The sequence below is a fragment of the Melanotaenia boesemani genome, chromosome 15 (genome assembly GCF_017639745.1).
Source record: "Melanotaenia boesemani isolate fMelBoe1 chromosome 15, fMelBoe1.pri, whole genome shotgun sequence".
Classification (NCBI taxonomy): domain Eukaryota; kingdom Metazoa; phylum Chordata; class Actinopteri; order Atheriniformes; family Melanotaeniidae; genus Melanotaenia; species Melanotaenia boesemani.
In genome coordinates, this window is record NC_055696.1 from 25,301,411 (window position 1) to 25,327,674 (window position 26,264).

General features: G+C 38.5%; 1 protein-coding gene across 5 annotated transcripts in view; it reads left to right on the forward strand.

Moving 5' to 3' along the window:
• cadm1a (cell adhesion molecule 1a) overlaps positions 1-26,264 on the forward strand; it is a 501,415-nt gene that overhangs the window by 408,549 nt on the left and 66,602 nt on the right. For all 5 annotated transcript variants that reach the window (XM_042007760.1, XM_042007762.1, XM_042007763.1 and 2 more), the window contains 3 exons: positions 6,767-6,925; positions 13,039-13,135; positions 25,366-25,538. In XM_042007760.1, the coding sequence (XP_041863694.1) occupies positions 6,767-6,925; positions 13,039-13,135; positions 25,366-25,538 (429 nt within the window). The remainder of the gene's footprint in view (positions 1-6,766; positions 6,926-13,038; positions 13,136-25,365; positions 25,539-26,264) is intronic.

Below are 26,264 nucleotides of genomic sequence, written 5' to 3' on the forward strand. Positions count from 1 at the left end.
AGACTCAGACCTGACCTTCAGCAGCCACATCAAAGCTGTCACTAAGAAGCTTTTTACCAGCTCAGAAACATAAACAGAATTAAAAGTAAAAGTTTAGTCTCCCAGAAAGGCCAAGCAAAACTCATCCATGCATTCATCTCCAGTAGGCTGGATTACTGTAATGGTCTTTTAACAGGACTTCCTAAAAAGAGCATTAAACATCTGCAGCTCATCCAAAACGCTGGTGCTAGAGTTTTAACCAGGACTAAGAGATCTGAACACATCACATCAGTTTTGAAATCTTTACATTGGCTTCCAGTCAGTCACAGAATAGATTTTAAAACCCTTCTGATTGTTTACAAATCCCAGAATGGTTTAGGCCCAGAATCCATCTATGATATGTTCAGAGAATATAAACCCAGCAGAGCTCTTAGATCCAAAGACTCTGGTCAACTTGTCCAAACCAGAGGCCAGACTAAACATGGAGAAGCAGCATTTAGCTGTTATGCTGCAAACAAGTGGAACAAACTGCCAGTGGAGATTAAACTTTCACCAAATGTAGACATATTTAAATCCAGCTTAAAAACATTTCTTTTCTCATGCGCCTATGCATGAAATCTGCATGTTAACTTTTTATTTTTTTAACTTATCTTGCTTTTAATCATTTTAATGTCATTTATTGTTTTATTGTGATTATGTGTTGATGCCTTTTACTGTTTCTAAATATATGTGATGCCTTTGTTTTATGTAAAGCACTTTGAATTGTCCTGTACATGAAATGTGCTACACAAATAAATTGCCTTGCCTTGCCTCCTACTAGCTTTCCAAACTAGCCAGACTTGTTTAGTCATTTTCTAAGTGCAGAGTTTGAAACTTCTATTTCAAACAAACCCCGTTGCACTTCCATGGATTGTACGGCTTGTTTGGAGTAGTATGAACGCTCTTTCACACTGGTGTGGGTGAAAAAAGCAAACCCCGGTCTACTTCCATGCTGGGGGTCTGGGTTCAGCTGCATGTGAACCCTGGTGCATTTTGCTTGCAGTGTGAAAGCAAATGGACTGCCCAGTGAACCAGAAAGATGAAGTGATGTAGAACGCACCGTAAAGCAACATGCAGAAAAGTTCACTGCCTCTACAGCTGCTCATACTGGGTGAAAACCATATTAGGTTTGAACATCTCAGTAAAAGCAGAGCCTGGATAAATTTGGTGTTACACCCTTCTTTTCTTACTTTACTGGCAAACTGAAGTAAAGTAAGTATCCATTTTTGGTTTTGACCAATTGGTGGGGCAGATTTTCTTCCTCTTCCTGCTTTTGTTTTCCTTCTTGCACGGTGGTCATTTGCGGGAACACCGCCTCGAGCAAGCAGTTGTCACAGTGTTACATCCAGGCAATTTGGTCAACGTGAGTAAAGTCCAGTGTGAAAGCAAACCAAACAAAGGAAGGTGCAAAATTTTGAGAATTTCCAGTCGAATTGAACCGAGCCTCCAGACTATCCTGGTGTGAGTGCACCGTGATTGAGGGGCCGTCCCCACGACGCCAGATTGCAACAAAACTGCAAAAGTATTTTAGCAAACCCCTGTTTCATTCCCATGAAGCCAGGGATTAGCCTCCATGAAAACGACTATGTCTGAAGCCAGGTACCAAAGTGGATAGGTTTGAGTCCTCTACCGTCTGCGGTATTGTGAGAACAGTGAAGCCGCACAACTTGAGGAAATGACATTGATGTGACAAACACGCCGATTCCCAATCCACCCTTCTTTGGGTTATTTATGCTTTGTAGTCAAGCATTTTCGAAGAAGCTCAATTTCTTCATTAGTCCAAAGAAAAGTTTCTCTTTTGCATCGCAGTGAATCCTCAGCTACCTTCTCTTCTCTGCTTCCAGTGTGTACTTGATGCAACACGCAGTTAGCCTTTATATCTGCGGGCTTTGTTTTGCTCTAGCTTTGGAGTGTTACTCTTTAGCAGCCCCCACAGCCTTGTGGTATGTACTACAGCCACCACCGTTTTCACACCTGAACCAGCTTCAGTGCCATATGGACATAGCCTGAAACTGAGGCCTGGAGAGTCTGAGATGCTAATCTTGGGTTTTGTGCAGCTTCACTGATCATTGTACAGTTTGACCTTGGACTAAACTTGCTGGGATGTTGACTCCTTGGAAGATTGGCAGCTGTCCTGAGGTTTTCCCCTGGTTTCTAATCTCTCACTGCAGAATGACGGGTTCCACATAGTTTGGGAATGTCCTGATAGCTGTGTTCAGATTGATGGGCTTCTCCACTTACTTCCACTGAAACATTTTAACCAAGACTTGCTCGTCTAAAACATTTGCATGAGTAGTAATTTCCTTTTCTCTCCTATTAGTTGTTTTGCCCTGATCAGTAAGCTCATCTTTATTCTCCTGAGCTTTAGTTTGACTTGCATTAGAGATTTCGTCTAGCTTTTTGGGGTTAGGAGGAACCAATGAATAAAAATGTATGAATTATGATTATACACATTTTTTTGATTATACATATTTTATTATATATAAATATCATTTTAAATTGAATAACAAAGTCTCTTCTGATACCACCAAATGGCAGTGTAAGTGTTCAACAGTTTCCAGTGCCACAGAATTTAGTGTTATGGTGCAGACAACTAAATATGTGATGTCCTTGTATGAGGACGCTAGGACTCAGAAGGTTAAGCATTAAAGTTTGTACTCTGACCCAAAGGTTTATGTTTGAACATAGCCTTAAATGAAGCCGATCAATGTGGGGATATTTGATGTATTTTCAAGGAAAATAACTTTATTTTCAGTATGAACCAAATGCAGTGTTTTATAAGTGACCCCTTTGGGCTTTTCCTAACTGTGAGTCAACATCACTCACCACCGGACCACTGTTCCTCCCATGTGGGATTTAATTAACCAAGAGTTTGACTTGTGTTTTAAATAAACACAGCACTGTTCCTCGTCTTGTCTAACTCTTTTAAACAATGTTTAATACCAGAGATTAAAATCAATGAATTCTTGATTCCTCTGAGAACTTCTGAGTAACTTGCCAAAAAGTTAGATTTATATATATATATATATATATATATATATATATATATATATATATATTTATGGTGGAAGTGAGGTGGGTGTCCTTGATAATGGTCAGATAAGGTGAAAGCTAAAAACTGACTGCCTCTGGGACGACTGCTCGGCTGCTAATCAGTCATCAGGCTTTATGAAGCCAGATTAATTGTGAGGCCATATTTTCATATTTCGTAGTGCATTGCTAGATCAGATGCTTGTGATGATGCAAGCGCCGTCCTCCTCTCAGTGGCTCGGTCATATCACAAAGACAGTATGTTTCTGATGGGGCGCAGCCTCATCACATCCTTACTAAATAATGGGGACACTTACAGTGAAGGCTGCACATCACTGTCACAAAGGTAGAAAGATTATTTTCATCCCTTTGTCCTACTTCAACTCAGTAATCTGCAGGAGTGCCCCATCAATGAAATGCTTGAGCAGAAGATAATTTGCCCTAATATGAACATTTGGATGCATCAGTTCATATTTCAGCTCTGAACATTTATTACTGCAGCGAAGCCACTGCAGCGAAGCCATCACTATGGTGACAGCTGTCTTTTTTGGATGCTTGGATGGCAACCCTGTGTGATGTGGCTGCTGTAAAGGAACAGGCTGTCATGAATGAGCACCACCAGAGGCTTCAGATGCATGCAACCTGAAGAGATCTGCTCAAATCAAAATGTCTTCAGAGGAGAAATGTCTTCATTCAAGTTTGGGCTTCTCAAAGCACTACTCTTTAAGATTTCATTGTGAAATAAAAATGCTGAGACAAGATCGGAGTATGTGGGTTTGAAACATGTACAAAGGTATCTAAGAATAAGGTATAATTAGCATAGCTGGTGAGGTTATTGAAATGATTAATGGGACGCCATCATATTTCCTGCCTATCCCCCCTTATCTCTTCCATCAGTCATCAACTGAAAAAAACCTTCCATTTGAAGGAAACCATCATCTTCCACTTTAGGACTGTTAAATGTTCCTGCAGGCAGAATCATGGATGAGGCAGAGAATGTAAAATACAGTGCTTACCTGTTGGAAGCTTTTCTTTGGCAGTCAACTACCTGTCACGTCCTTTCCTCCAATCCCAGTTAATTGATCCTCACAGAGCAACTCATCATCCATGTGTGCTTCATAGAGGCTGAATAAAAGCAGCCTGCTGTGCACAGTACATCATGAAACCTGACAGGTAGCTACATCTTAAGAAAAAGGAACAGAAGATAAAGTAATCTGAAAAGATGGACATAGAGTACTTGGACAGTGCAGCATCAAATATTAATCTGCCCGAGCAAAGACAGTGCAGCTCTTGGATGAAGCAAACAATGTTTGACAAACCGTGTACACACTGTACTCCATGTGAGTCCAGACAATAGAGGGGGCATACAACAGAGGTCCTGTACAAACACCCCATGAAAGCTACAACCCCACTCACCATTTATTTTACCATTTGTTGCATTATCTGTACAATATCTGTACAAATAAAACATTTCCCAAATCAATATAAAGAGAGTTTCATCATTACATTTCCAAAGTAACTGAAAGTAGAACAAGTGAGTGGAAAAATCTTGTTTTTTGTTCAAAGAGGGAAGATAAAAAGTGACATGAACAGTAATAAAGTCCCCCAACCCCCCACCCCCCACCCCCCCACCCCACCACCACCTCCTTAATATGCTGCTTACAAAGAAAAGGGAAGACTTCATCAGCACATCTCTAATCTTGATGAATGAAATATTCCAGTTAAAGATTTTTATTCATCATAGTGGAATGTGTTGAGAGCAAAATAACATCAAATGATCAATGGAAATAAAAATCATGAACCCATGAAGGTCTGGATTCAGAATCAAACTCAAAAGTGGAAAGATTAGATCACAGGCTGACTCAGCTTCTTTGGAGGTCTGGTTAACGGGCAGGTCAGTCCATAGCATCAATGCCTTCGTCATGCAGGAACAGCTGACTCACTCCAGCCACAAGGCCGAGCATGGTCCTGGATCAGAAGGAACCAGGCCTCACTGCAGCAGTATGTGTTCTGACAATGGGTCTGAGAATCTCATCCCGGTACCTGATGGCAGTCAGGGTATCTCTGGCTAGCACATGATATGCCTCCCCAGACCATCACTGACCCACTCCCAAAATTTGTTGGAGGATGTTGGCCCACTTGTGGAGATCAGGTCCTCCGACCTCCTTCATGGAGTCTGTTTCTGACAGTCTGAGCAGAAACATGAACATTAGTGGCTGCTGGAGGTGATTTTGTAGGACTGCAGAGCTCTTCCTGGTCCTCCTGGTCGGTGTGTGCGGTTTATTCAGTGTGTGCAGTCATTCAGAGTGTGTGGGTTTATTTGGTGTGTGCCAACATTCAGTGTGTATGCGGTTCATTCGGAATGTGCGGTTAATTCAGTGTGTGTGCGTGTTCTACCAGCAGTGCTCTTTCTGTAGGTCCTTTACTTACAGCTGGTTTTCTTGATGTTTGTCCCTTTATTTCTAGATGGAATTCATAAAAAGAAGAAAGCAGCGTGCTGACAACTCAGCATCATAAAAACTAAATGCTGTATTATAGCAGCAACAACATGCAAACACGAACCACTGCAGCTCAGTTAGCGAGCTCGATGACTCGGTGACTTGGAAAAGCTGACACAGTGAGTTCAGGAGATGCATTTGTGCTTGTAGCTCATAACTATCTGCAAACCATTACTTTTTTATAGAGTACTACAGAATGTAAAGTGGCTAGATATATTTATGTATTAGTAGAGGTTATGGCCCAGCACCTCCAGGACCAAGTTTTATGTGGTCAGTGGTTCATATTTTCTCAGCAAAATTGATCTCAGTTCTAATGAAGAACAAAGATTTGCATGAAATTACAATATGTTGCCCCTGATGAGCAGAATGAGCCCACTGAGATGAATAATATCTGGAAATTTACCCGTTTTAAAGCTGCAGGCTGTAATACCAGTTTAAGCTGTTTCACAGGTGAAAGCAGTTTGACTTTATAGCTTCACCAGAGCTGCAGCATTTTATCCAGTAATAGGAGAGAAGAGCGACGACTCATCCACACATTAATTACTCAGCAGAGTCCTGCAGAGTAAAAATGCACTTAAAACTTTCAGAACAAAAAAAAAAAAAAAAAAAAACTCAGAGGGGAAATTCAGCCAGATGCTGCTAATCAATGTGAGAAGTTTTGGCATTTTGTTCATATGAACCATTCAGGTGTGTGTCAACATAATACCAAGAAGGAAGACATCAGAAATAATCTTACAGCAGTTCATCTAAGTAACCTTGTTGTTTGACAACCATGAATGACCAAAAATGCTGGTAGCAAGAGTCCGACATCTATTCTGAGTTTGAGGATGAGCAGATACGATACGACACAACAAAATATGATGTGACAAATGATGCTTTATTGTTCCCTTAGAGAAACAAGACACAATACAGCCCCACAGCTCTAAGAGAGATAATGGACAACTTATGTAACCATAAAATATATAATTCTAATTTATTTAAAATTTTGATTGAAATGAAGAGGAATTTTTAAAATGGTTCTCTTTACATTTTGGAAGTCTCTACTTTGCACCAGAAGGTAATAACCTGAGCTCAGGATGAAGGTTGTGTGACGGATGGATCCCCTGGGTTTCCTCCCTGGGCGCCACTGCATGGGGTAAACAGAAAAGACTGAATTGTAAATGTAAAACAGGGACGAGATTTACCTTCATTATAAGTCACGTTATTTTCACTTCCTACAGGTAAACCCAAAGTTGAGCTGACCTACGACAGGATGTACACAGTCACCAGCCGGCTCACCTTCACCGTCGGGAAGGAGGACGATGGTGTGCCTGTGGTGTGCATCGTGGACCACCCTGCTGTCAAGGACTTCCGGGCACAGAAATACCTAGAGGTGCAGTGTAAGTGTTTCAAAGCCCTTTTCAGACTCTTGATATTCAAGCTAAATCTGTATTTAAGGTGGATGCATAAAATTTGCATGTTGGAATGACACACCAGCAGATGAAAACATGTTTGAGCTGGTTTAGAGTGGTGTTCTTCTTCTTTGATGAGGCTGAGCCTTGTTTCTTTAGTTTTCCAGCTCAGTCACTGTGCAGAAAATGCTCAGATCCTCACACTAATAACAGACGGCAAAGCCATGATTAAGGAAAATTAGGACATTTGGATCTTTTATTTATGTAATGACACAATCAGTTGGACTCAAAAGCAAATCAGAGGAGCAAATTCAGATCAACCTCTTCTTTGTTTTACTGTTGTTATTGGGGCTGCATGCAGTTCAGAGCATCAGCAGCCATTTGGATGGCAAGATGACCAAAGCGAAGGGGACATGAGCTCTTACTGCAAGACTAAAAAAATAGAAGGGTAGGGCCAAGGGGAAGAATTGGGATTAGACATTATAATGCTACCTGGATTTGGAAAGTACAGCAATAATTCTGACGTTACAAATGAAAAAAACGAAACATACATGCTGGATAGAGTCATGTTTGTACAGAATGGGTGTGTGTGTGTGTGTGTGTGTGTGGGGGGGGGGGGTGCTTGGTGTGTATGTATAAATGTGTATGTGTGCGACTGTGTCAAATATTTTAATGAGTGTTTTTATTGTTATGTAAATCTACTTTGATGTATGTAAAGATTTTTTTAATTAATTTAACTTTTTTTAAGTATTTTTAATCATGTAAAGCACTTTGAGTTTGATTTAATTTGATAGGAATCTTCTCTGCAAATACTGTATAGTGTGTGTCCTCACCTGCAACCTGAAACATAGTCACATTTAAACTTCCCCCTTCTTCTTTCCACTTTGAGTGGAACCAACATACTGCAGACACAGTCGTGCAAAGCGTAACAAACGATGAAGCTCTTGAAGATTTACTTACTTGGCAGCACAATGACCACAAGAGGACCTTCCTTTCCTGACCCTAAATTTGCTTCGCCTGTCTTTGCTGTACTTTGTTGCCAAGATTTAAGTTCTTACTGCACAGGATGAAGCAAACATGTAGTTTAAAGTGAAGTCTGTGCTGTTTTGGTGGAGAATGCACTCCATTTTAAACTCAAAATGTTTCAAAGCCATATCTCTTTCTAGCCCAACCTCAATATGTGGATTTGATTGTTTTAACACTCAGAAGGTAAATACTTGCACCAGTGGAAGGATGTTTATTAGCATCCTTCCACTGGTAAAAGGATGTTTATTAGCAGTATAGAATGTCTATTAGTATTAGTATTAGTATATACCATTTAAATTTACTCTGCTACCAGACAGAGATTTTAAATTGCTTTTCTAGAATTAATACTGATGATTATTTAGCATTGATATGTAAAACCACAACAGTGATCAGTCAGACACAGTAAAGACCTGAGTTTATTATTATTATTATTATTATTATTATTATTATTATTATTATTATTATTATTATTATTATTATTATTATTATTATTATTTTGTTTAAAATCCACAGGTCCTGACACTAATAATAATATAATCAGATTCAGATATTCAGGAGGAATCTCTGTGTGCTTGGGGACGAAGCTTAGGGCCAAAACTAGATATTCATAATATTCAGGCTCTCAGGCAGAACTGCATTAAAAACAGGACAACATCACTCTCCTAAGAAGTCCAGCTACTGGTCTCTTTACAACACATGTTTATGTTCTACTGGGAATAAAAAAGGGCTTTATGAGATGTGTAAATCATTGTGCTTTGTTTGCATTTACATTTTACAAAACACCCCAGACATGCACCTTCCATGTATCTCATTTTAAATGAGAAATGAAGACGGTGTGGCAAAAATCTAGGGGGAGTAGGCACGTCATTGTCCAAGAAAAGAACTTGAAAGCCGTTTTCTTTCAGTGGCTTTTGGTGACTTTTTTCCAAAAGACATTTTAAAAGTGGGATCCATTCTGGATCATTATTAACTGGACAGATGAATTGAACCTGAACCTTAATAATGGGACGATGGCAGCATGGTGAGCTATGGAAGGGCTTATGCTTTGAGCATGCAGCATCTAAAAACACGTGGATGCAGCATGAGGACACGCCAAGCTTCAAATGGCACTGAGTCACTTCTGTTTACTGATGATGTAAAGATCACTGACATCAACCTGACAATCAGCTTTTCTTTGTACCGACTAATTGGAATATTGGGCCTATGAAATGAGGAGCTTTTGGACATTTTTGTTCATAAAAATGATAAAATATATCATTTTAATGCCTGTGTAACCTTATGCCTTTGCCCTCTGGCATGTCCTAGCATTCCATTAAAACTAAAATGTCCTGTGTAGCTATCTGACCTTTCCCTGTGAGCGCAGGAGGAAGAGATCAGTGCATCTACAGAGGCAGCATGGCATTTTGCTGGCCTCTGATAACAGGGAGCTCGTACAGACCACCGGCTCAGTGCATCACAGTCCTTCGTGCAGGGGCTCCTGCTGTCATTCTCCATGCATACTGTACCAGCAGACAACCCTGCACTCTGGATGAACTTAAAGCTAAATAATGTATGTCAAGTGGGCTGAAACAAGTTTTAAGTTTAAGAGCAAATGAAAACAGTTTACTACGTCTAATGCTCCCTACTAAAAGAAATATGTAAAAAAAATCGTGAAAAAGGGCAACGCCCAAACATCATATGAAATCTACCTCATTAATTTGACGTCAGCTCAGCATTCAGAGACTGACTTGATAAAAGATCTATTTCGGGATTATTCATTTATCACAAGGATGCATGAAAAGACATGTATGAAAACATGCTACTTTTAATTTTTATTCACAGGTCCTTCACTGTGTTGGTAATGTGTGAGCAGAATGAAGTGCATTGTGTGGAAAAAAACAAGCCATTGCCAGGAGAAAGCGTAATTAAATAAACCTCTAATGTTTATGTGTATGCACGAGGCAAGCTGTTTGTTTGGCTGCCTGCTTGTTTTCCCTTAAGGTCAGCTGGCTGAGGAGAGATGGATTGTGCCGTCTTGAGTGCTTATGAGGTGAGGCGCACAATAAAGAAAATAATCCAGTTAGCATAATGATAACGGCCTTCTTGCATACCGTAGATACTATTTCATTTCCACTGAGGGGGCAAGGATCCAGATCTGGCAACATGGTTTGTTTTTTCCCCATTACACTGAGACAAGAAAGCTTCACCGTGACTACTTGAGGGTATCAAAACAACCTGCAGATGCCTGGTGTCCTTCATGTTTATGGCTCCATCATGACAAGGTCAGATGACATTGTGAGCAAAGAAAAAAGTTGCAGGATTCCATGTAGTGCCTGGAGTGGAAATCAAGCCAAAGGGCTGCAGTCTAAATCCATGTGAGCCCACTGAGCAGAAGACTTGGCTGTTTGCCCGTCTGCTGTCCATCAGCAAAGCTAAAAGCCAGCCCCTGACAGGGTGTGATTTAGACAGATGGACGACCAGACACGTGTTGTTTATTGGCGAGAAGGTCGGACAGCAGTGTGGAACTTTACTGCCGGCTTTGAAGTCATAACTCAGGCTAGATCCCTTCGTCTGCAGGCTGATTAAAAATGTGCCAAATAGTACATTTAGGACGTAAAACTGGAGAGATAACAAGAACAATTTGCATCACAATTGGAAAAGTAATATTACACCACTCTGCAATAATTCATGTGAAAGATGAATCAACGTATGTTTGCCTCTGCCTGCTAATGTTCAAATCTTAAAGTAACATTTAAAACACCAAGTCTTCCTCTATGGAAACGGATGGATCTCTTTGCATGTGCACATAAAATGAACAATTCATTCATCCATTTTCTGCCACTTATCCACATTAAGGCAAAAAACGTCTTAGCCATGATCAGTGAGCACTCTTTAGAGGAGGCCGATTTGGCGCTTATATGTGATCTCATTCTTTCAGTCTCTACCTACAGCTGATCGCTATAGGTGACGGCTGGAAGGAAGACTGACGGGTAAATCAATAACTTCACCTTTCAGTTCACCTCTCTTGTCAAACACGACAGACCGACTGGTTCAGTGGAAACACTGCCCCCAAAAAAGGATAAAAAGCTACCTTTGGCTTATTTTCATCCATTATTTACTTCATTATTTGATTCAGATCATCAGTCAGTGCATGCAGTATTGGACATTATTACATTTAAGCTGCTGGTAAAAGCTTTAAATCACAGAATTCTTGTTTTTGTGGTAGTCAGGGTGAATTTAAACTTCAGAAGGGTGATAAATTATTAGATATTTGTCCGTAATTAGGTGTCATCACTCACATGGATAGAAAAAGAAGCTTTGATTACACCAGCAACAGTCAATAGAACAGGAACAATAAATATACCGTGGCTGCAAACATTAGCACAGCAGGAACTGTCAAAGCACCCGACTGGTTTGTCAAAATATTCCTAAATTTTCTTTCCAGCTACCTTGGCTTTTGAGCAGCGTCTTGGTTTTATGTTGCAACTTCATCAGACAGCCTCTTTGAGGATACACAGAGCTTCTTGTGGTGCTTCCCACTTAAAGCCTTAGCTTGTTTTTATGAGTTTGGTTTATTTAAAATTCCGTCAAGGAAGACCCAACACAGACTGAGATTGAAATGTAGCAATGGGAGAGTTGGCTGTTGTTGAGAGAGAAGCAAGAGTAAAGCACTACCACGATGAAAGCAAGTCAAATCCACCCAGACCAAGCAAGCATAACATGTAGCTTTATTCTTTTGTCAATAAAGTTACCTTTCAGCTACATAAAGTTGACCTTGTCTGCCACTCAGATACAGATGAAGCGAGGCGTGGATGCTTTTCTTTTGCTGCATCTATTGTTTATAATCCCCAAACCTTTTGGGAACTTCCCTCCAGGCTGCTTTCTCCTCCTAAAAGCAGCAGCTATTATCAGTTATTCTACACAGTTTAACCATCACTGAATGCTCCCAGACTTTGGTTTTAACATGCAACTCTTTCCCCTCCAAATGGAGGTAAAAATGCCAGAATCTTAGAGCAGCTTATTCTGCTCCCACTCCTTTCTGTCCAAGGACAAATTCTATTTTTATTTATGATTTATAAATAAATACTAACTGATTTGGGATATATATGTGTGTGTGTGTATATATATATATACATACATATATATATATATACATACATATATACATATAATAAATAGTAAAGTACAGTTAAGGGCAGTACAGTACCACGTTTTGTACCCATTCCGGATCTTTATATGTTCCATCCAAGCAGCATGACTTGTTATCTTAGAATTTTACATTAATGTGCAAAACCACATGGACTCTCATGTATTTTTTATACAAGCACTTAAGATTGACATATGAGTCATTCATGCCCACAAAAGACTTTTAACTCAAGGAATGAACCAGTTTTGTGTCTGTAAATAACGAAGACTTATTAAAAACTGTTGCTCAATGTTTTGCAGACTACTGAACATGCAGAACTAGTTTAAAACAAAGATTTGTGCTGCTACATGTATGATGGGAAACTGCATGTGATTATAAACTTTGATGCAGTACTTCTGAGAGATAATGAAATAAATGTGACAAGGCTGCCTGCATTTAAAAATAATTTGTAATTATCTAGCCCAGTAATAGTTTTGGCAATATCTCGGCTTCTCTGGTTTTCTGATGTAATCTTATTTTAAGGAAAAACACTGTATATGCCCTTTTATTGTTTGTAAATTTAGACACAACTTCTTGCTTCAGTGATTTAAGTGATGCTGTTCTGCTTTGTCCAGCTCACACATGTAACTAAGATTCCTTTTTATGTCATGCATGCTTTTATGTTCTCCAAACCCCTTAATGTCTCCTCCTGATGGGAGATGAACTTATTGCTTCAGAAGTGAAGACACCATCCAGTCAGCAGCTTACGTTTTGCCCTACTGATCCAGTATCCAGTACTCTGTCAAATTTCCAGTGATCAACAATTAAACATGTTTTTAAATCCACATATGTGCATGTATTTTTCATAGGAAACCCGGGAACATTGTGATTGTGAGTAGAATATGTTCTGTTTGGTCAGTTATATTGTTCCAGGATTAATTCTTTCAACATATTTCTCTTATCTTTTCAGACAAACCAGAGGTGAAGATCGTGGTAGAATTTCCACAGGGTTTGACGAGGGAAGGAGAGAACCTGGCACTGGCATGTCAAGCCAAAGGCAAACCCCAGTAAGACACATTCACACACTTTTAGCCAATTAAACATAGCCCGGAGGAGAGAAAAGCAACCTGAGCTGCTTTCTGATTCTCACTTATTTGTCCAATGACAAACCAAAACTGCATCCTTTCACCTGTTTGACACCACTGAAAACCTTGATGCACCCTCAGCTCTTCCTGTGCGTGCATACTCACAGGACTGTAATAACTTTCTCATTTTTTTCATGAACAAAGTACAAAATATTAGGACTAGTAAAAATCTTCTCGTTGTTCGACTGGCTTTTCAGCTGTGTGCTCTTGGTCTTCCTTCACTCCCGTCAGCCTTAGTGGGCGGGGTGAAACCGTCTTTGAGCCCTGCTGACATTGTACCAACATCGCTGTTTTTAAAAACTTTGATGTAGTCATGAAACTGATTAATCTCAAACTTAAATCTGGTTCAGTCTCCAGCCACTTCAGACATGCTGTGGTAAACCCCATCCTCAAAAATCCCAGTCTTGACCTCTCAGAGCCTAAAAACTACAGGCCCATATTAAAACGTCCATTTGTTTCCAAAATTGTGGAAGGGTAGTGGCAGGCCAGCTGTGTCTTTTATGGAGCACCATTAGTTCTATGATCATGTTTAATCAGGTTTTTGGAAAATGTCCCACTGAATCTGTTCTAGTGATGTGATGATGGCTGCAGACTCGGGTCGCTGCACAGTTTTGATTTTACTGGATTTAATAACTGCTTTCGATACTGTAAATCACAGTAACCTAACAAACAGACTTGAATCATAGATAGGGTTTTCTGGATTGGTCCTCCAGTGGTTTTCCTTATATATATAAAAGGAAAAGCTTTTTATGTTATCAACAATGTAATGTCTGATGTGTCCAACCTGTCGTGTGGAATTGCTCAAGGTTCTGTCCTCGGTCCTGTTTTGTTTTTGTTGTACCTCATGCTTCTTGGTCAGCTGATTTGTCTTATCACTTTTACGCTGATGATATTCAGTTATATTGTTCTTTCGATGACTCAGACTTTCACTTTTTATCTGTGCTCCTGGAATGTACGTCTTGCATCAAAAATTGGCTCTCTTCAAATTATCATCAGACAAATTCAAGCAAAATGGAAACTCTTATCATTGCTCCCAATAAAAAGATCCCCTTGATCAAAAACCATCTTGGTGCTCTAGGCTCCTCTGTTAAAACCAGCCTTAGAAATCCCTTGAAGCACTTTATAAATAAACTTTTACTTACTTACTTACCTTGATGCAGCGGTGCATGGATGTGCACCCATCACTGATTTCCATCTGCTGTAGAGAAGAGATGAAAATCAAACCTCCATCAATAGTGTAGATCAGCATTAACAAAATAAACAACAACTCACATTAGTAATACTCACACATAATTGATCAAAATCTTTCTTTCTTTTAGCTGAAGGAGAGAAGTAAGTGGAACAAACGGATGAGCAACACAGTGGATTTTACACCTTGTCGATATTTATTCAACTTAAAACTGAACAAAAATGCAGAAACTGTGTTTGGAAACCTGAGTTCCCCTTAATGCGTCCATAGAAATGAAAAGAGTAACTAGCAGCCAGGTGCTGCCAATCACCTGCATCTGTGAAGGGTTATAAGGCCATTTTGAAATGCAGTCTGTTGTTCAACAGAGAGAAAAATCACAATTAGAAAATATTAGATTACAATTAAAAAAGTGATGCACAGAAAAACAAAACATAGCATATCAACACAAACACAACAACATAGCAACCATAAAGCACGGTGGAGAAGGGATGATGATCGGCTTGCTCTGCAGCTACAGGACCTGGACACCAGACTCAAATGTGAGTCCGTCTGACAGATAAAACCTGTCTGAAACCACAATGATCCTAAACACAGATCTACAACAGAAAGACTGTAAAAGAAGTAAATCCAAGTGTGGACATGATCCTGTTAAAGTCCAGACCTCAACCAGAAACCAATGATGCAAACCTTAATTAACTGAAGCATCGTTGTAAAGAAGAGTGGACCAAATTTCCTCCGCAATGTGAGAGACCAACAATAACATACAGAAACTATTACTTCATGTAATCGCTGTTAAACGTGGTCTATTAAAATGCTGTATCAGGGGTCAGACTTAGTTTTCTACACACTTCTTATAGAATAGGATCAATAGAATCATATCTTTATACTGAAGTATTTTTTTAACATTTTCTAACAAAGTTTTGCTGACTAAAGAGAAGAGGCTGCTGGACACAGATGGTAAACATGCCTATTTATTAATCCATCAAAAGCCTCCAAATGTTACGTTATTAATAGTTTATCTGAAAGTTTGTTGACTGTCACATGACAAACCACATAGAGCACAGTATGTTCCTCATCTCACTAACATGACAAACCATCATCTCAGACTGTATGGCTGCATGCACCAGAGCCCAAAGCCAAAATGAGTGCAGAGAAGCAGATGGAAAACACAAAGTTTTGTTCCATTTTGTTCGAGCCACCATAAAATCCTTTTAGTTCTGAGAGGAATTGGAAAATATGTCTTTGGAGTTATGTTGCAGACGAGCCTCTCTGAGCTCACTGACTGTAAATAAAAAATAATTTTATCTTTATCTTTTTATGGGAAACAGTTGGTATTAAACCACTCATCAAACAGCTCCTCAATTATGTATCTACAATTACAGAAAATATGGCGTAGTGTTCTCTGACTTCTGTTTACTACCAGCTACATTTCAGGGATTCATTTATTTTTTAATCTCTTGTCTTGTTGTGTGTCTTTAATCTAGTTGCTTTGCAGCATCATGCATATTAAAAATATATTCTGTAAGTAACTATAGGGGTTCAATTTGAACATTTTATCATTTTTTTGTCAGATAATTGAGCTCAATGAGACCAGGCATGCATTCTGCTAAGCAGAGCCATTTCATCTTTTTGAAAGACATAATAAATCTACATTATTGGATATCATTTTGTAGCCAACTTGAGAAATGGTACCTCTGAAAAACTTGCCCAGTTATTAAACATCATCATTTCCTTGTGGTCACAAGAAAAGACGTCCCTGAAAATTCGCTCTGATGCAAACCTTTTACATTAAACACAAAAGTATGACATTTTTACTTTTTATTGGACATTTAAACAAAATCTGATGAGTTTTATTAAATATTTTTTGGATAATCATTTATAAAACCACTGAAGGGGGTTTTAAAATGAGTCTTAATGACTTTATTTTAATTGCAGAGCATAAATTTAACCACTAGGGGGCAGAAGACATGCCAATGTACACAACAGGGTTTTAAGCATTTTGATAATGTGGTGCAGAGGTCCTAAAAGAAGGTGTAACTGATTTAAGTTATGACTGGTAAAAGCTTTACATACTCTGGTTGTTGAATTCACTAATTAGAAACCTGAATCTGTAGAAGAAAAACTAAAAGCAGAGGCAGACCGTAGCTCTTATCAGTTCCTCCTAACCCCAGTTCAGTTTGACTAAAGTTTAAGTTGATGGTCAGGATCAGCGATCGGTGGGACTCAGACAAAACCAACTTCTATTTCTGCAACAGCCATTTAATAACCATTTAACTGAATGTTAACCCAATAAGGAAATCTATGAGGAAAATGTGAAAAGTTGGCAGTAATTGTGTCATTGTGCTCTGAGAGACTTGTAGGTGGAATATTAACAGGAAGGTTGGAATAACTGGGGCGTGTTTTTAACGATGGCTGCAAATGTGAGTCGAGTGTGATGGACTTGAGGTATTAGATGAATGCTAATGAAGTCAATTTAGTAATTACAGTTAAATGATTATTTGTAGCACACAGAGCCCAGTGTAGAGCTGTCTTCGATTCATTTTTCCCACCATGTTGAAAACTCACAGAGGCTTTAATCAGTGCTAATCAGTCCTTTGAAATAATCCGTCCCTATCATTAGAAAGCTCTTGCCTGTCGCTCATTAGGCTGTTATTATTTCACATGCATCATCTCCGAGCGCAGGTGCTGCTTCGGTTGGATGACAGGTCTTTGTGATATCAGATGTAATGGAGTGCAAATGAAGCCATTAGAGTGAACAGGGTTGAGCTTCCAGCCGGAGACCTGCTGAACTATGCAAACATCAACATAGTTAGCATTGTTTGTATTAATCATATTTGTGTGTTTACAAGGCAGTTCAGATCTGAACAGAAGAAAACAGGTGCTAAATGAAGATGGAGTCATGAAAAATGCATGACATTAATGTGACTAACTTTAATGTGATGATTTTCTTTTCTCACGTAGATGAATAGGATGCTGTGGTAACACAGTGAAAGATGCCTGGCATTAATAGTGTGAAGTTTTTGATTGAACAGGGCTGAATAAGGGTGCTCTGAAAGGTTCACAGCGAAGGATTGTTCATTTATTCAGATTTAATACATTTTTAATGGACTTGATGTCAACAGTCTGAGCAAAAAGAACTACTTTTTAATCACTGAAGGGAAAATATAAAGTTTATAAAAATATACACATATAAAAGATACAAAGATGAGATTATTATTATTGTTATTATTATTTAATATTATCACCAAAAACCATTCTGGCCATTCTTTTAATAAAAATGACTTTGTCATTCGTTCATTGTATGTGAAAGAAATAGAACTAGCAACCATGTAATGGGTTCGGCTTTTGGACCCAGTCACACCTGGAGCACAATGGACCTAAAAGTGTCCCAGAGCTCTTTAAAAACTTTTTATTTTCCTTTTAATACTATTTTAATTTCTTTGTAAATAATTATTATTTTTTAGATTGTAGAAATTATTAATATTGTGGACTAAAAGAAACCTATAGTTTGTCTGACTGGTGCGAGAGCGACATTGCAGAGTGAATCTATTGAAATTTAAATGGCTGATTGGCTCAGAAAATTAAGCAAAGCAAGTTTTCGGATGAGAGCAGTGATGCTGAAATTTTGTCAGAATAATTCTGACAGCGTGGGAAAGTGGCAGTGATGAGTGAAATAAACCTGCTATAATAACTCCACTACAAAGGAATAAAGGCAGATTCAGAGAGATCAGATCTTCTTTATTGAGCTTACTGTTAAGCCTCATTAAATCTTGTTTTTTTTTTTGCTTCATCTATGTAGGAAGAAGAAGGCTTTTTTTCTTAAAATGTGAGGAAATACACATTTGTAGTTTTTCTTTTTGTTAAATACTACTGGTTTCGATTGTAGTCAGTTAAGAACATTTTTAAAAAGAATATGTGACTAAAGGCGTTTAGTCTTTATATAAAACTTTCAGATTTATTTATTTATTAAAAGCGTTTTTGCAAGCTTGAAGTGTTTTTTGCTTGTTTAAAGAAAGGCTACTTGCTAGACACGTAATTCTCTGTTATCCCCAGAGGTGAAAGTAAATCCTGAAGAAGGGCATTTGCCAATTTTTATCTTGTTGATGTCCACCACAGCTGTTCATCTTGTGGACCAGGACGACTGAGTGGTTAATGTGTATATCTAAATGTAAGGCTAGAAAACTGTCAGATCTTCATAAATAAGGAGGATAAAGTAGTTTTTCATGGATTTGGTTCACCGCTGTGACAAAGCACTGATATGCCCACAATCAGCTTCATGCACTGAGACAATGCCAACTATGGATTTTAATTATGACATAAGTCATAACTTTGTTGTTTATTCATTACAAAAATAACAAGTTAATTCCACATATTAATCTCTTTGCATTAACACATTCATTTTGACAGCCCTAAAAAAAAATCTTAAATTTATTTTATAAAGGTGTAGCTTTTTTTAAAACAATGATCTGGGGACCTTCTGTTATATGGCTCACCAGTTTCTCCAAAAACATGTGCCTCTTTTGGGTGGATGTCGGTTCTTTAAAAAGATGGGCGGTGGGATGCACCATGCTGATCCTCCTGATGCAGTTGTAGCAACTCCCCCAAAATCCAAACGCCATTTATATGGTGACTGTAGCACACAGTGGCCAGCTAGGGGGAAGAGAGCGACTACAAAGCCGGTTTGCCAAAAGAGAAGAATCTGAAGCAACTTCCGGGTCACAAAAAGCCAACAAATTAAATATTAAAATTAATTTCTGTCTGTGGGTTGTTTTTCTAGTTTAATTTCTTCCAATTTTAATTCCAAATCCAAAGTGCAAAAACAGTTTTGAATTCTAAAATAATAATCAAAACAAGCTGATTATTTAAATTTAGATTTTTGATTATGAATTGATTATGTTCAACTTGTATATGCTCCCTTTGGGTCAAATATTACAGCACTTTAACATTAATTATCACAGTTATGCAGATGATACACAACTTTATTTGTCTGTCACCAGATGACTGCAGCCCAATAGACTTACTGTGTCGGCATCTAGAGCAAATAAACACCTGGATGAGGGAGAATTTTCTACAAATAAATATAGACTGTTTGGTAGCAAAGAGAAGAGGGTCAGCATTGGTAAACACCTGGAGACTCTGGCTCTTAAAATCACCAACCAAGTTTGTAACCTTGGAGTGTTGATAGACTCAGATCTGACTTTCAGCAGCCACATCAAAGCTGTCACTAAGAAGCTTTTTACCAGCTCAGAAACATCAACAGAATTAAAAGTTTAGTTTCCTAGAAAGACCAAGAGAAACTCATCCATGCATTCATTTCCAGTAGGCTGGATTACTGTAATGGTCTTTAAACAGGACTTCCTAAAAAAAATTAAACATCTGCAGCTCATACAAAACACTGCTGCTAGAGTTTTAACCAGGACTAAGAGATCTGAACACATCACACCAGTTATAAAATATTCACACTGGTTTCCAGTTTATACTGGTCACAGAATAGATTTTAAAACCCTTCTGATCATTTACAAATCAGTTTAGGTCCAAAATCCATCTGTGAAATGTTCAGAGAATATAAACCTAGCTGAGCTCTTAGATCCAAAGACTCTGGTCAACTAGTCCACACTAAAATCCAGACCATAGTCCAGACCATAGTCTAGACTAGAGTCCAGACCATAGTCCAGACCAGAGTCCAGGCTAGAGTCCAGACCAGAGTCCAGAATAAACATGGAGAAGCAGCATTTAGCTGTTATGCTGCAAACAAGTGGAACAAACTGCCAGTGGAGATTAAACTTTCCCCAAATGTAGACATTTTTAAATCCAGGTTAAAACCATATTTTTTCAAGCACCTATGCATTAAATCTGCACGCTAACTTTCTTTGCATCTCTTCTAATGATTTCAATGTTTTATGTAAAGCACTTTGAAATGTCTTCTACATGAAATATGCTAAACAAATAAACTTGCCTTGCCTATTAAATGAACAAATAATACACAGACAAAACACTTTGTCTGGGGGATCGGTCTTGGAAACATCAAGTTGATAGGATTTTTTTTTTTTTTTTTACATTTTTTTAGCTTCTCTTACATCATCTGAACAAAATAAATAAATAAAAACACTGAAACAACCAAAACATATTGATGCTATCTGCTGCACCTGATTTTTTAGTGTTTTAGACTAAATGTAAATATTTAATTCAACATGAAGTTTTAACTTCCATCATGTTGTTTCTTTCAAAAATCAGAATGTCTGATTTTATTTCTTGTAAACTCAACTTAAAACATTTAAATAGTTTTGAATTAGAAATTCTGTTAATCTAAAAGTCTAATCTTATGCATAATTTATTTAATAACTTGAAAAGAAGGTTGTCAAACTGCACATTTAACATGTCATTTTAATTAATAAATTTTAAGCATGATACTGCACTTGGTAATCCAGAGACATTATTCTGCACAGTTTAGTGGTGGTTTAACCAACAAAAGATTTAAGTTGGATTCATGTACAACTGTGTAGTAAATGGAAACTCTTGAGCTACATTATAGCTGCAGTTTTTTACTGACAAGCAGCAGCTGTAACCTGTAAACAATCAGCTTGTCTTCCTTTGTTGTGCTAAATCTTTTAATAAAAAAAAAAACAAAAAAAAAAAACAACAAAACTCAGTGAGGTTCTGGGTGCTTTATCATGTTTAATATGATTAAATATATCAGTATTGGTGTAAATGTTGACAAATTCACCCTATTTATAAAAATATGATATCATGGATTTTAAATGGCTGAAACAAGGTGTCATACTGATGGAGGTGGAGTCAGCAGGTCAGGACCATCTTGGTCCTCGGGCCTCACTAAAATCCTGGAGCTCCTCACATCTGCATTTATCCATCTGTGCACCACCAAGCATCTCCTGCTCTTCTTATTACTGCTCCACTTTTAGTTTTTTTTTTTTTTTTTTTTTTTTAGAAATGTGTAGTGGATGGCGCTAAATTCCTTCCTTCAGGACTCTGGCCAGGACAGAGCTGGGGATCAAATTGCCACAAACCTGATTTGAATAAAAACTCGACCTACTGCCTGAACTGCAGGCTGCAACATGCTAATTTTAGTATTTTGGACCAGGTAAAGTTAGCTTGAGAGATTTTCCCACTGAGGCAAAGCAAACTGTGACACAGACACAGCATCCTCCAGAGAAACAAGCCTTTGACTCAGAGCTTAAAGTAGGGCTCAGACTCCAACGTCATTCACATTTTAATTTCACCCATAAATCAGAACCAATCCTTAATCGTCCGCCTCACTTTTCTTTCAGAGAGGCTTAAACTCTTTGGGATTCTTCTAAGGTTAGAAGTACAACAGCCCACAAACACACACAGATGAAAACTCTTTCAGTGCCCACCCCCTCCACCAGCCTTCCCCATCGTTTTCATACTTGGCGTAGAGACAAGCTCACTCCCAGTATTCATTGTATAAAGATGAAAACACAATCAATACAGTGAGCCAGGAATTGGAAGTCATTTTCATTAGAGCTGCTGAGAGTTGTGCAGTCATTACCAGCAGATAGCAGCGAGGACCCCGGCTGCAGGCAGCCATTTGTATTCTAGACGCCTGCCCTTCCTCTCTCCTTGCAGCCCTGTCTTCCCTCTCTGGGCCATCTCTGTCTATCTGCCTCCTCAGGATTCATCTCTCTCCACAATATCCACTCCACCTATAGATGTTTTTCAGAGGTTATGTCTCTCAAGCCATCTTTAGGGAAGATGTTTATGTATTTGCACATTTATGATTTGTTTACTTTTCACTTCTTTTCAGGAGAACCCTTAGATAGACACTGCAACCTCTCTTTCAAGCTGTCCACCACAGCCATTAAACATACTTGTGGCATGTTTGTTTTGCTCTTGAGTTTCAGCTACAAATTCATTTGTGCTGTCTTTTTTTCCAATCTTGTATTTGCTTGCTACCTCCACATCAAATGTTTTCAAAAAGAGGGAAACAGCTTAAAGCAGCACAAGGAAATGCAACAGGAGAGCCCATCGGTGCACGCTCAGGGGAAATAACAGTAGCTGGCATTGCTGGTTGGAAGCTGCTGCAGCCAAATAGGTGTTTTTTTTTTCCTCCTTCCCTTTGTGACTCGGAGCATTTGGAGCTTATTGTCATAAAAATGGAATCTGTCACCCAGTTCAGTCAAGACAGAAAGCAGCACAGACACTTAGTAGACATCCACCTACACAGACACTTTACTTGGTCATACAATCATGTAAAAAACCTGATATATATATATATAGTACTGGTACTGGGATTTTAGTACTGGGCTGGACCCCCTTTTTAATTCTTGGTGTGATAGATGGAACCAGATGGTGGAAACCTTGCTCAGAGGTTTTGCTCCATATTGACATGACAGCATCACACAGTTGCAGCAGGTTTGTCGGCTGCATCCATGATGAGAATCTCTCGTTCCACCACATCTCAAAGCTGCTCTACTGGACTGGGATCTGGTGACTGTGGAGGCCGTTGGAGTCCAGTGAATTCATCGTCATGTTCTAGAAAGCAGGTGGAGATGATCTGAGCTTTGTGACATGGTACATTATCCTGCTGGAAGTAGCATCAGAAGATGCTACACTGTGGTCATAAAGGGATGGACATGGTCAGCAACAATACTCGGGTAGACTGTGGTGGTTAAACCAGGCCACGTTGGTATGAAGGGACCCAAAGTGGGCCAAGAAAATATCCCCCACACCATTACACCAGCAGCAGCCTGAAGCGTTAATCCAAGGCAAGGTTATAATAGTTTTTGATTTATTATTAGTTTTAGTTTTTATTTAGTTTTGACTTTTTATTTTCAAATTCAGTTAGTTTTAATTAGTTTTTAGGGCAGATTTTTTTGTTTGTTTTTATTAGTTTTCGTTTTTTAAAAATGCTTAGTTTTAGTTTAGTTTTCATTAGTTTTAGTGTTAGTTTTAGTTTTGTTTGTTTTTTCTAAATTAGGCTGTTTGTCAGGTGCAAAATTCAAAATAATCAGAATAAGCACTGTATAATAAAACAGAAGATACAATTTTTAAAAACTGTATCAGGTGGAAACATGAAAAGCCATTGACAAATCAAATACAACAGCACATAAAATACCAGCCTTAAGTAAAACAATGTGTGCAATGCTGCTTCTAGGTAAAAATCAACATAACCAACATACTAAAGACACACATCAACACAACATGATTGACGCGTGATTGGCTGATTAGATATTTGTGTTAAAAAGGAGTTTAACAGGAGGACCTGATTAAGTTGCTGATGAGTGTAGATTTTCTGTTCAAGTAAATAGAAACTGTTTAAAAGGGAGGTGAATCTCTTCAGGTTTGTAATATTTCTAAAGTTGCTTCTCTGTTAATAAATTGTCTCCAGACTCAAATGGTAACAAAAATGTATACACTAGAGATTATACTCTTTATTTAGGAACAGTGATATGATTTCAGCTGTGGATTTTGTGCTGACAGAGATTTGAGTTTTACACCAAGTAGCATTTCACTGGTGGAAAAAAGTGCCTTCTTTCATGGCTAAGCCAGAGATCTCTGATCTTTTGTTGCAGCTCAGGATCAGCTGTCACAAACACACTTTTATTTGTGAAACAAGATGTTCTGACAGTAATAAATAAATAAATCAAAGAAAAATATAGCCATGATGTTGACTGTGCAATGCCTTTGGTGGGACCTGAAAAAGTTTCTGACGGGCTGTAAGACACCAGACTGATGCCTGCTGGGTCTCCTGGTGTTGCCAGAATCTGGAGTATAACAGCTCTTCATCATGATGCAAACCCTATTTCCTCATACCTCATATCACAGCTGTCTACAAGAGAGACAATTTAGTTATAAATTCACCAGATCACAACTCAAGTCGACTCAAGACACTTAGCAAGAAGCCTAACAACTGGTCTTTGACAAGCATTTCGCAAGCACAGCTCTCTGTCTGGACTGGTCGGGGTGAGGAGATGGCAAGAGAGGGAGAGACTTAATAAAAGTGGGTGCAGGTTGGTCAGGTCAGCAGCTGCAGGTCAGAAACATGGAGCTTTGGAGCCAGAGGTGGCGCAGAGAGACGCTCAGGGAGAGAGAAATGAAATGAGATTATGACATGCTATGGGAACATTTGTGCATGGAGAGTGAGGAGGGCAAGTTCCCAGTACACTATTGGAGGTCTCCTGGCAACCAGAGCCAAAAGCATAACTAAGAGATGATTCAGAGTGAGTAAGGTTTTATTAAAACAATGTCGAAGCCTTATTTTACAGGTAGAGGTGATGTCTGCTTCATGAACCCGGAGTGTAAAAGTCAAAAGATCACAAATATAGATAAACCAGCAGTCTGAAAGCAAAGCTACTGGGTTTATATGCTCCTAAAGATATAGTGATGTTGATTAGAAGATTAGAAAAGTTATACTTTTTAAAATAAACAACTAATTTGGTCAACTTTCAGAGACCATCTGAAAGTTTAAACCCTAATGTTTGGAGTCCCCAACCTCTATGTCTTATAACTTAATTATTAGAGATTGGTTTTTTGATAGGTTGTAATTTTCCAACTAAAATTGTAGAACTGATGCACAAAACAAGATGGAAGGACTGAAAAAGTGCCAGTGAAACATCAAATTAATGAAAACAAGCTGTTCTAAAATATCCTCATTGAGAGCTTGACTCTTTCCATCTTCATTTATTCGCTGAGGTTGTTTTCCTCGGCCTTTGTTGCATTTATCTTCAACTGAAGCCACCTCAGCGAAGAGGAGAATCTTCCTGCTGTCAGGGTTTGTCATGAAATAAACTGATGTGGATAGAGGTTCCTTCATGCCTGAAATATTGCTTGAAAAAATGTGGAAACAGCCATTATCCTCCATGTTGTATGATCGAGTTTACAAGCTTTAAATTTTCACATTTCAGGCAGATGCTGTGTACTTTGGGACGTTCCCATCACCAGCTGTGCTCTGAATATTGCTGAGATGTGGTATTTGTGATTTCAGGCCTCAGCGGGTGAACTGGCTGAAGGTGGATGATGACGTACCATCCCATGCCGTCATCACCGGTGGGGATCTTTACATCGAAAACCTAAACAAGTCCTACAACGGAACGTACCGCTGCATGGCATCCAACTCGGTGGGGGAGTCTTACGATGACTACATCCTCTATGTCTATGGTAAGCCCATCTGTCATTTAAACTATATTATCAAATATTTTCCTTCATGTTGCTAATTTAGTAAACTGTTCTGCAGTTTTGGTCAAAGTATTCAGGATTTAATCATCTGCAATGCATCACTCAGTTTGAAGAAGACTGAAAACAGTTAGTTGTTAGCACAGGTCCCAGTAGCGTAACACAACAGTGTTACTCAGGGTATGCAAAACCATTTTTACATTGGGGGAAATGTTTTAATGATGATGTGGATATGCTGCTCCATCCTCCCGACATGCACCAACATCAGCGCAGTGGGAGGGGCAAAAACATTATCTCTGATCGGCCTTTTGACTGATTATCATCTCACAAGTTTAGTAGCAACACGCCCACTCCTTAGCTCCTGAGCTACATTTATTTTTAATGCTGCGCTCTTTTTCTAAAGTAAAGTCTTACCTTTTTTCTTTTTCTTATCTTACTTCACGCTGCATTTTTAGACACATTCAGTTTATCTATCTATCTATCTATCTATCTATCTATCTATCTGTCTATCTATCTATCTATCTATCTATCTATCTATCTATCTATCTATCTATCTATCTATCTATCTATCTATCTATCTATCTATCTATCTATCTATCAAATTTGTAATGAATTAATCTTGATTAATCACATTTTAATCGCATAACAATATTTGCCTGAATCTAATAATAGATGCAGACATTAATGTTTTAAACTCAATGTCTAGTGATG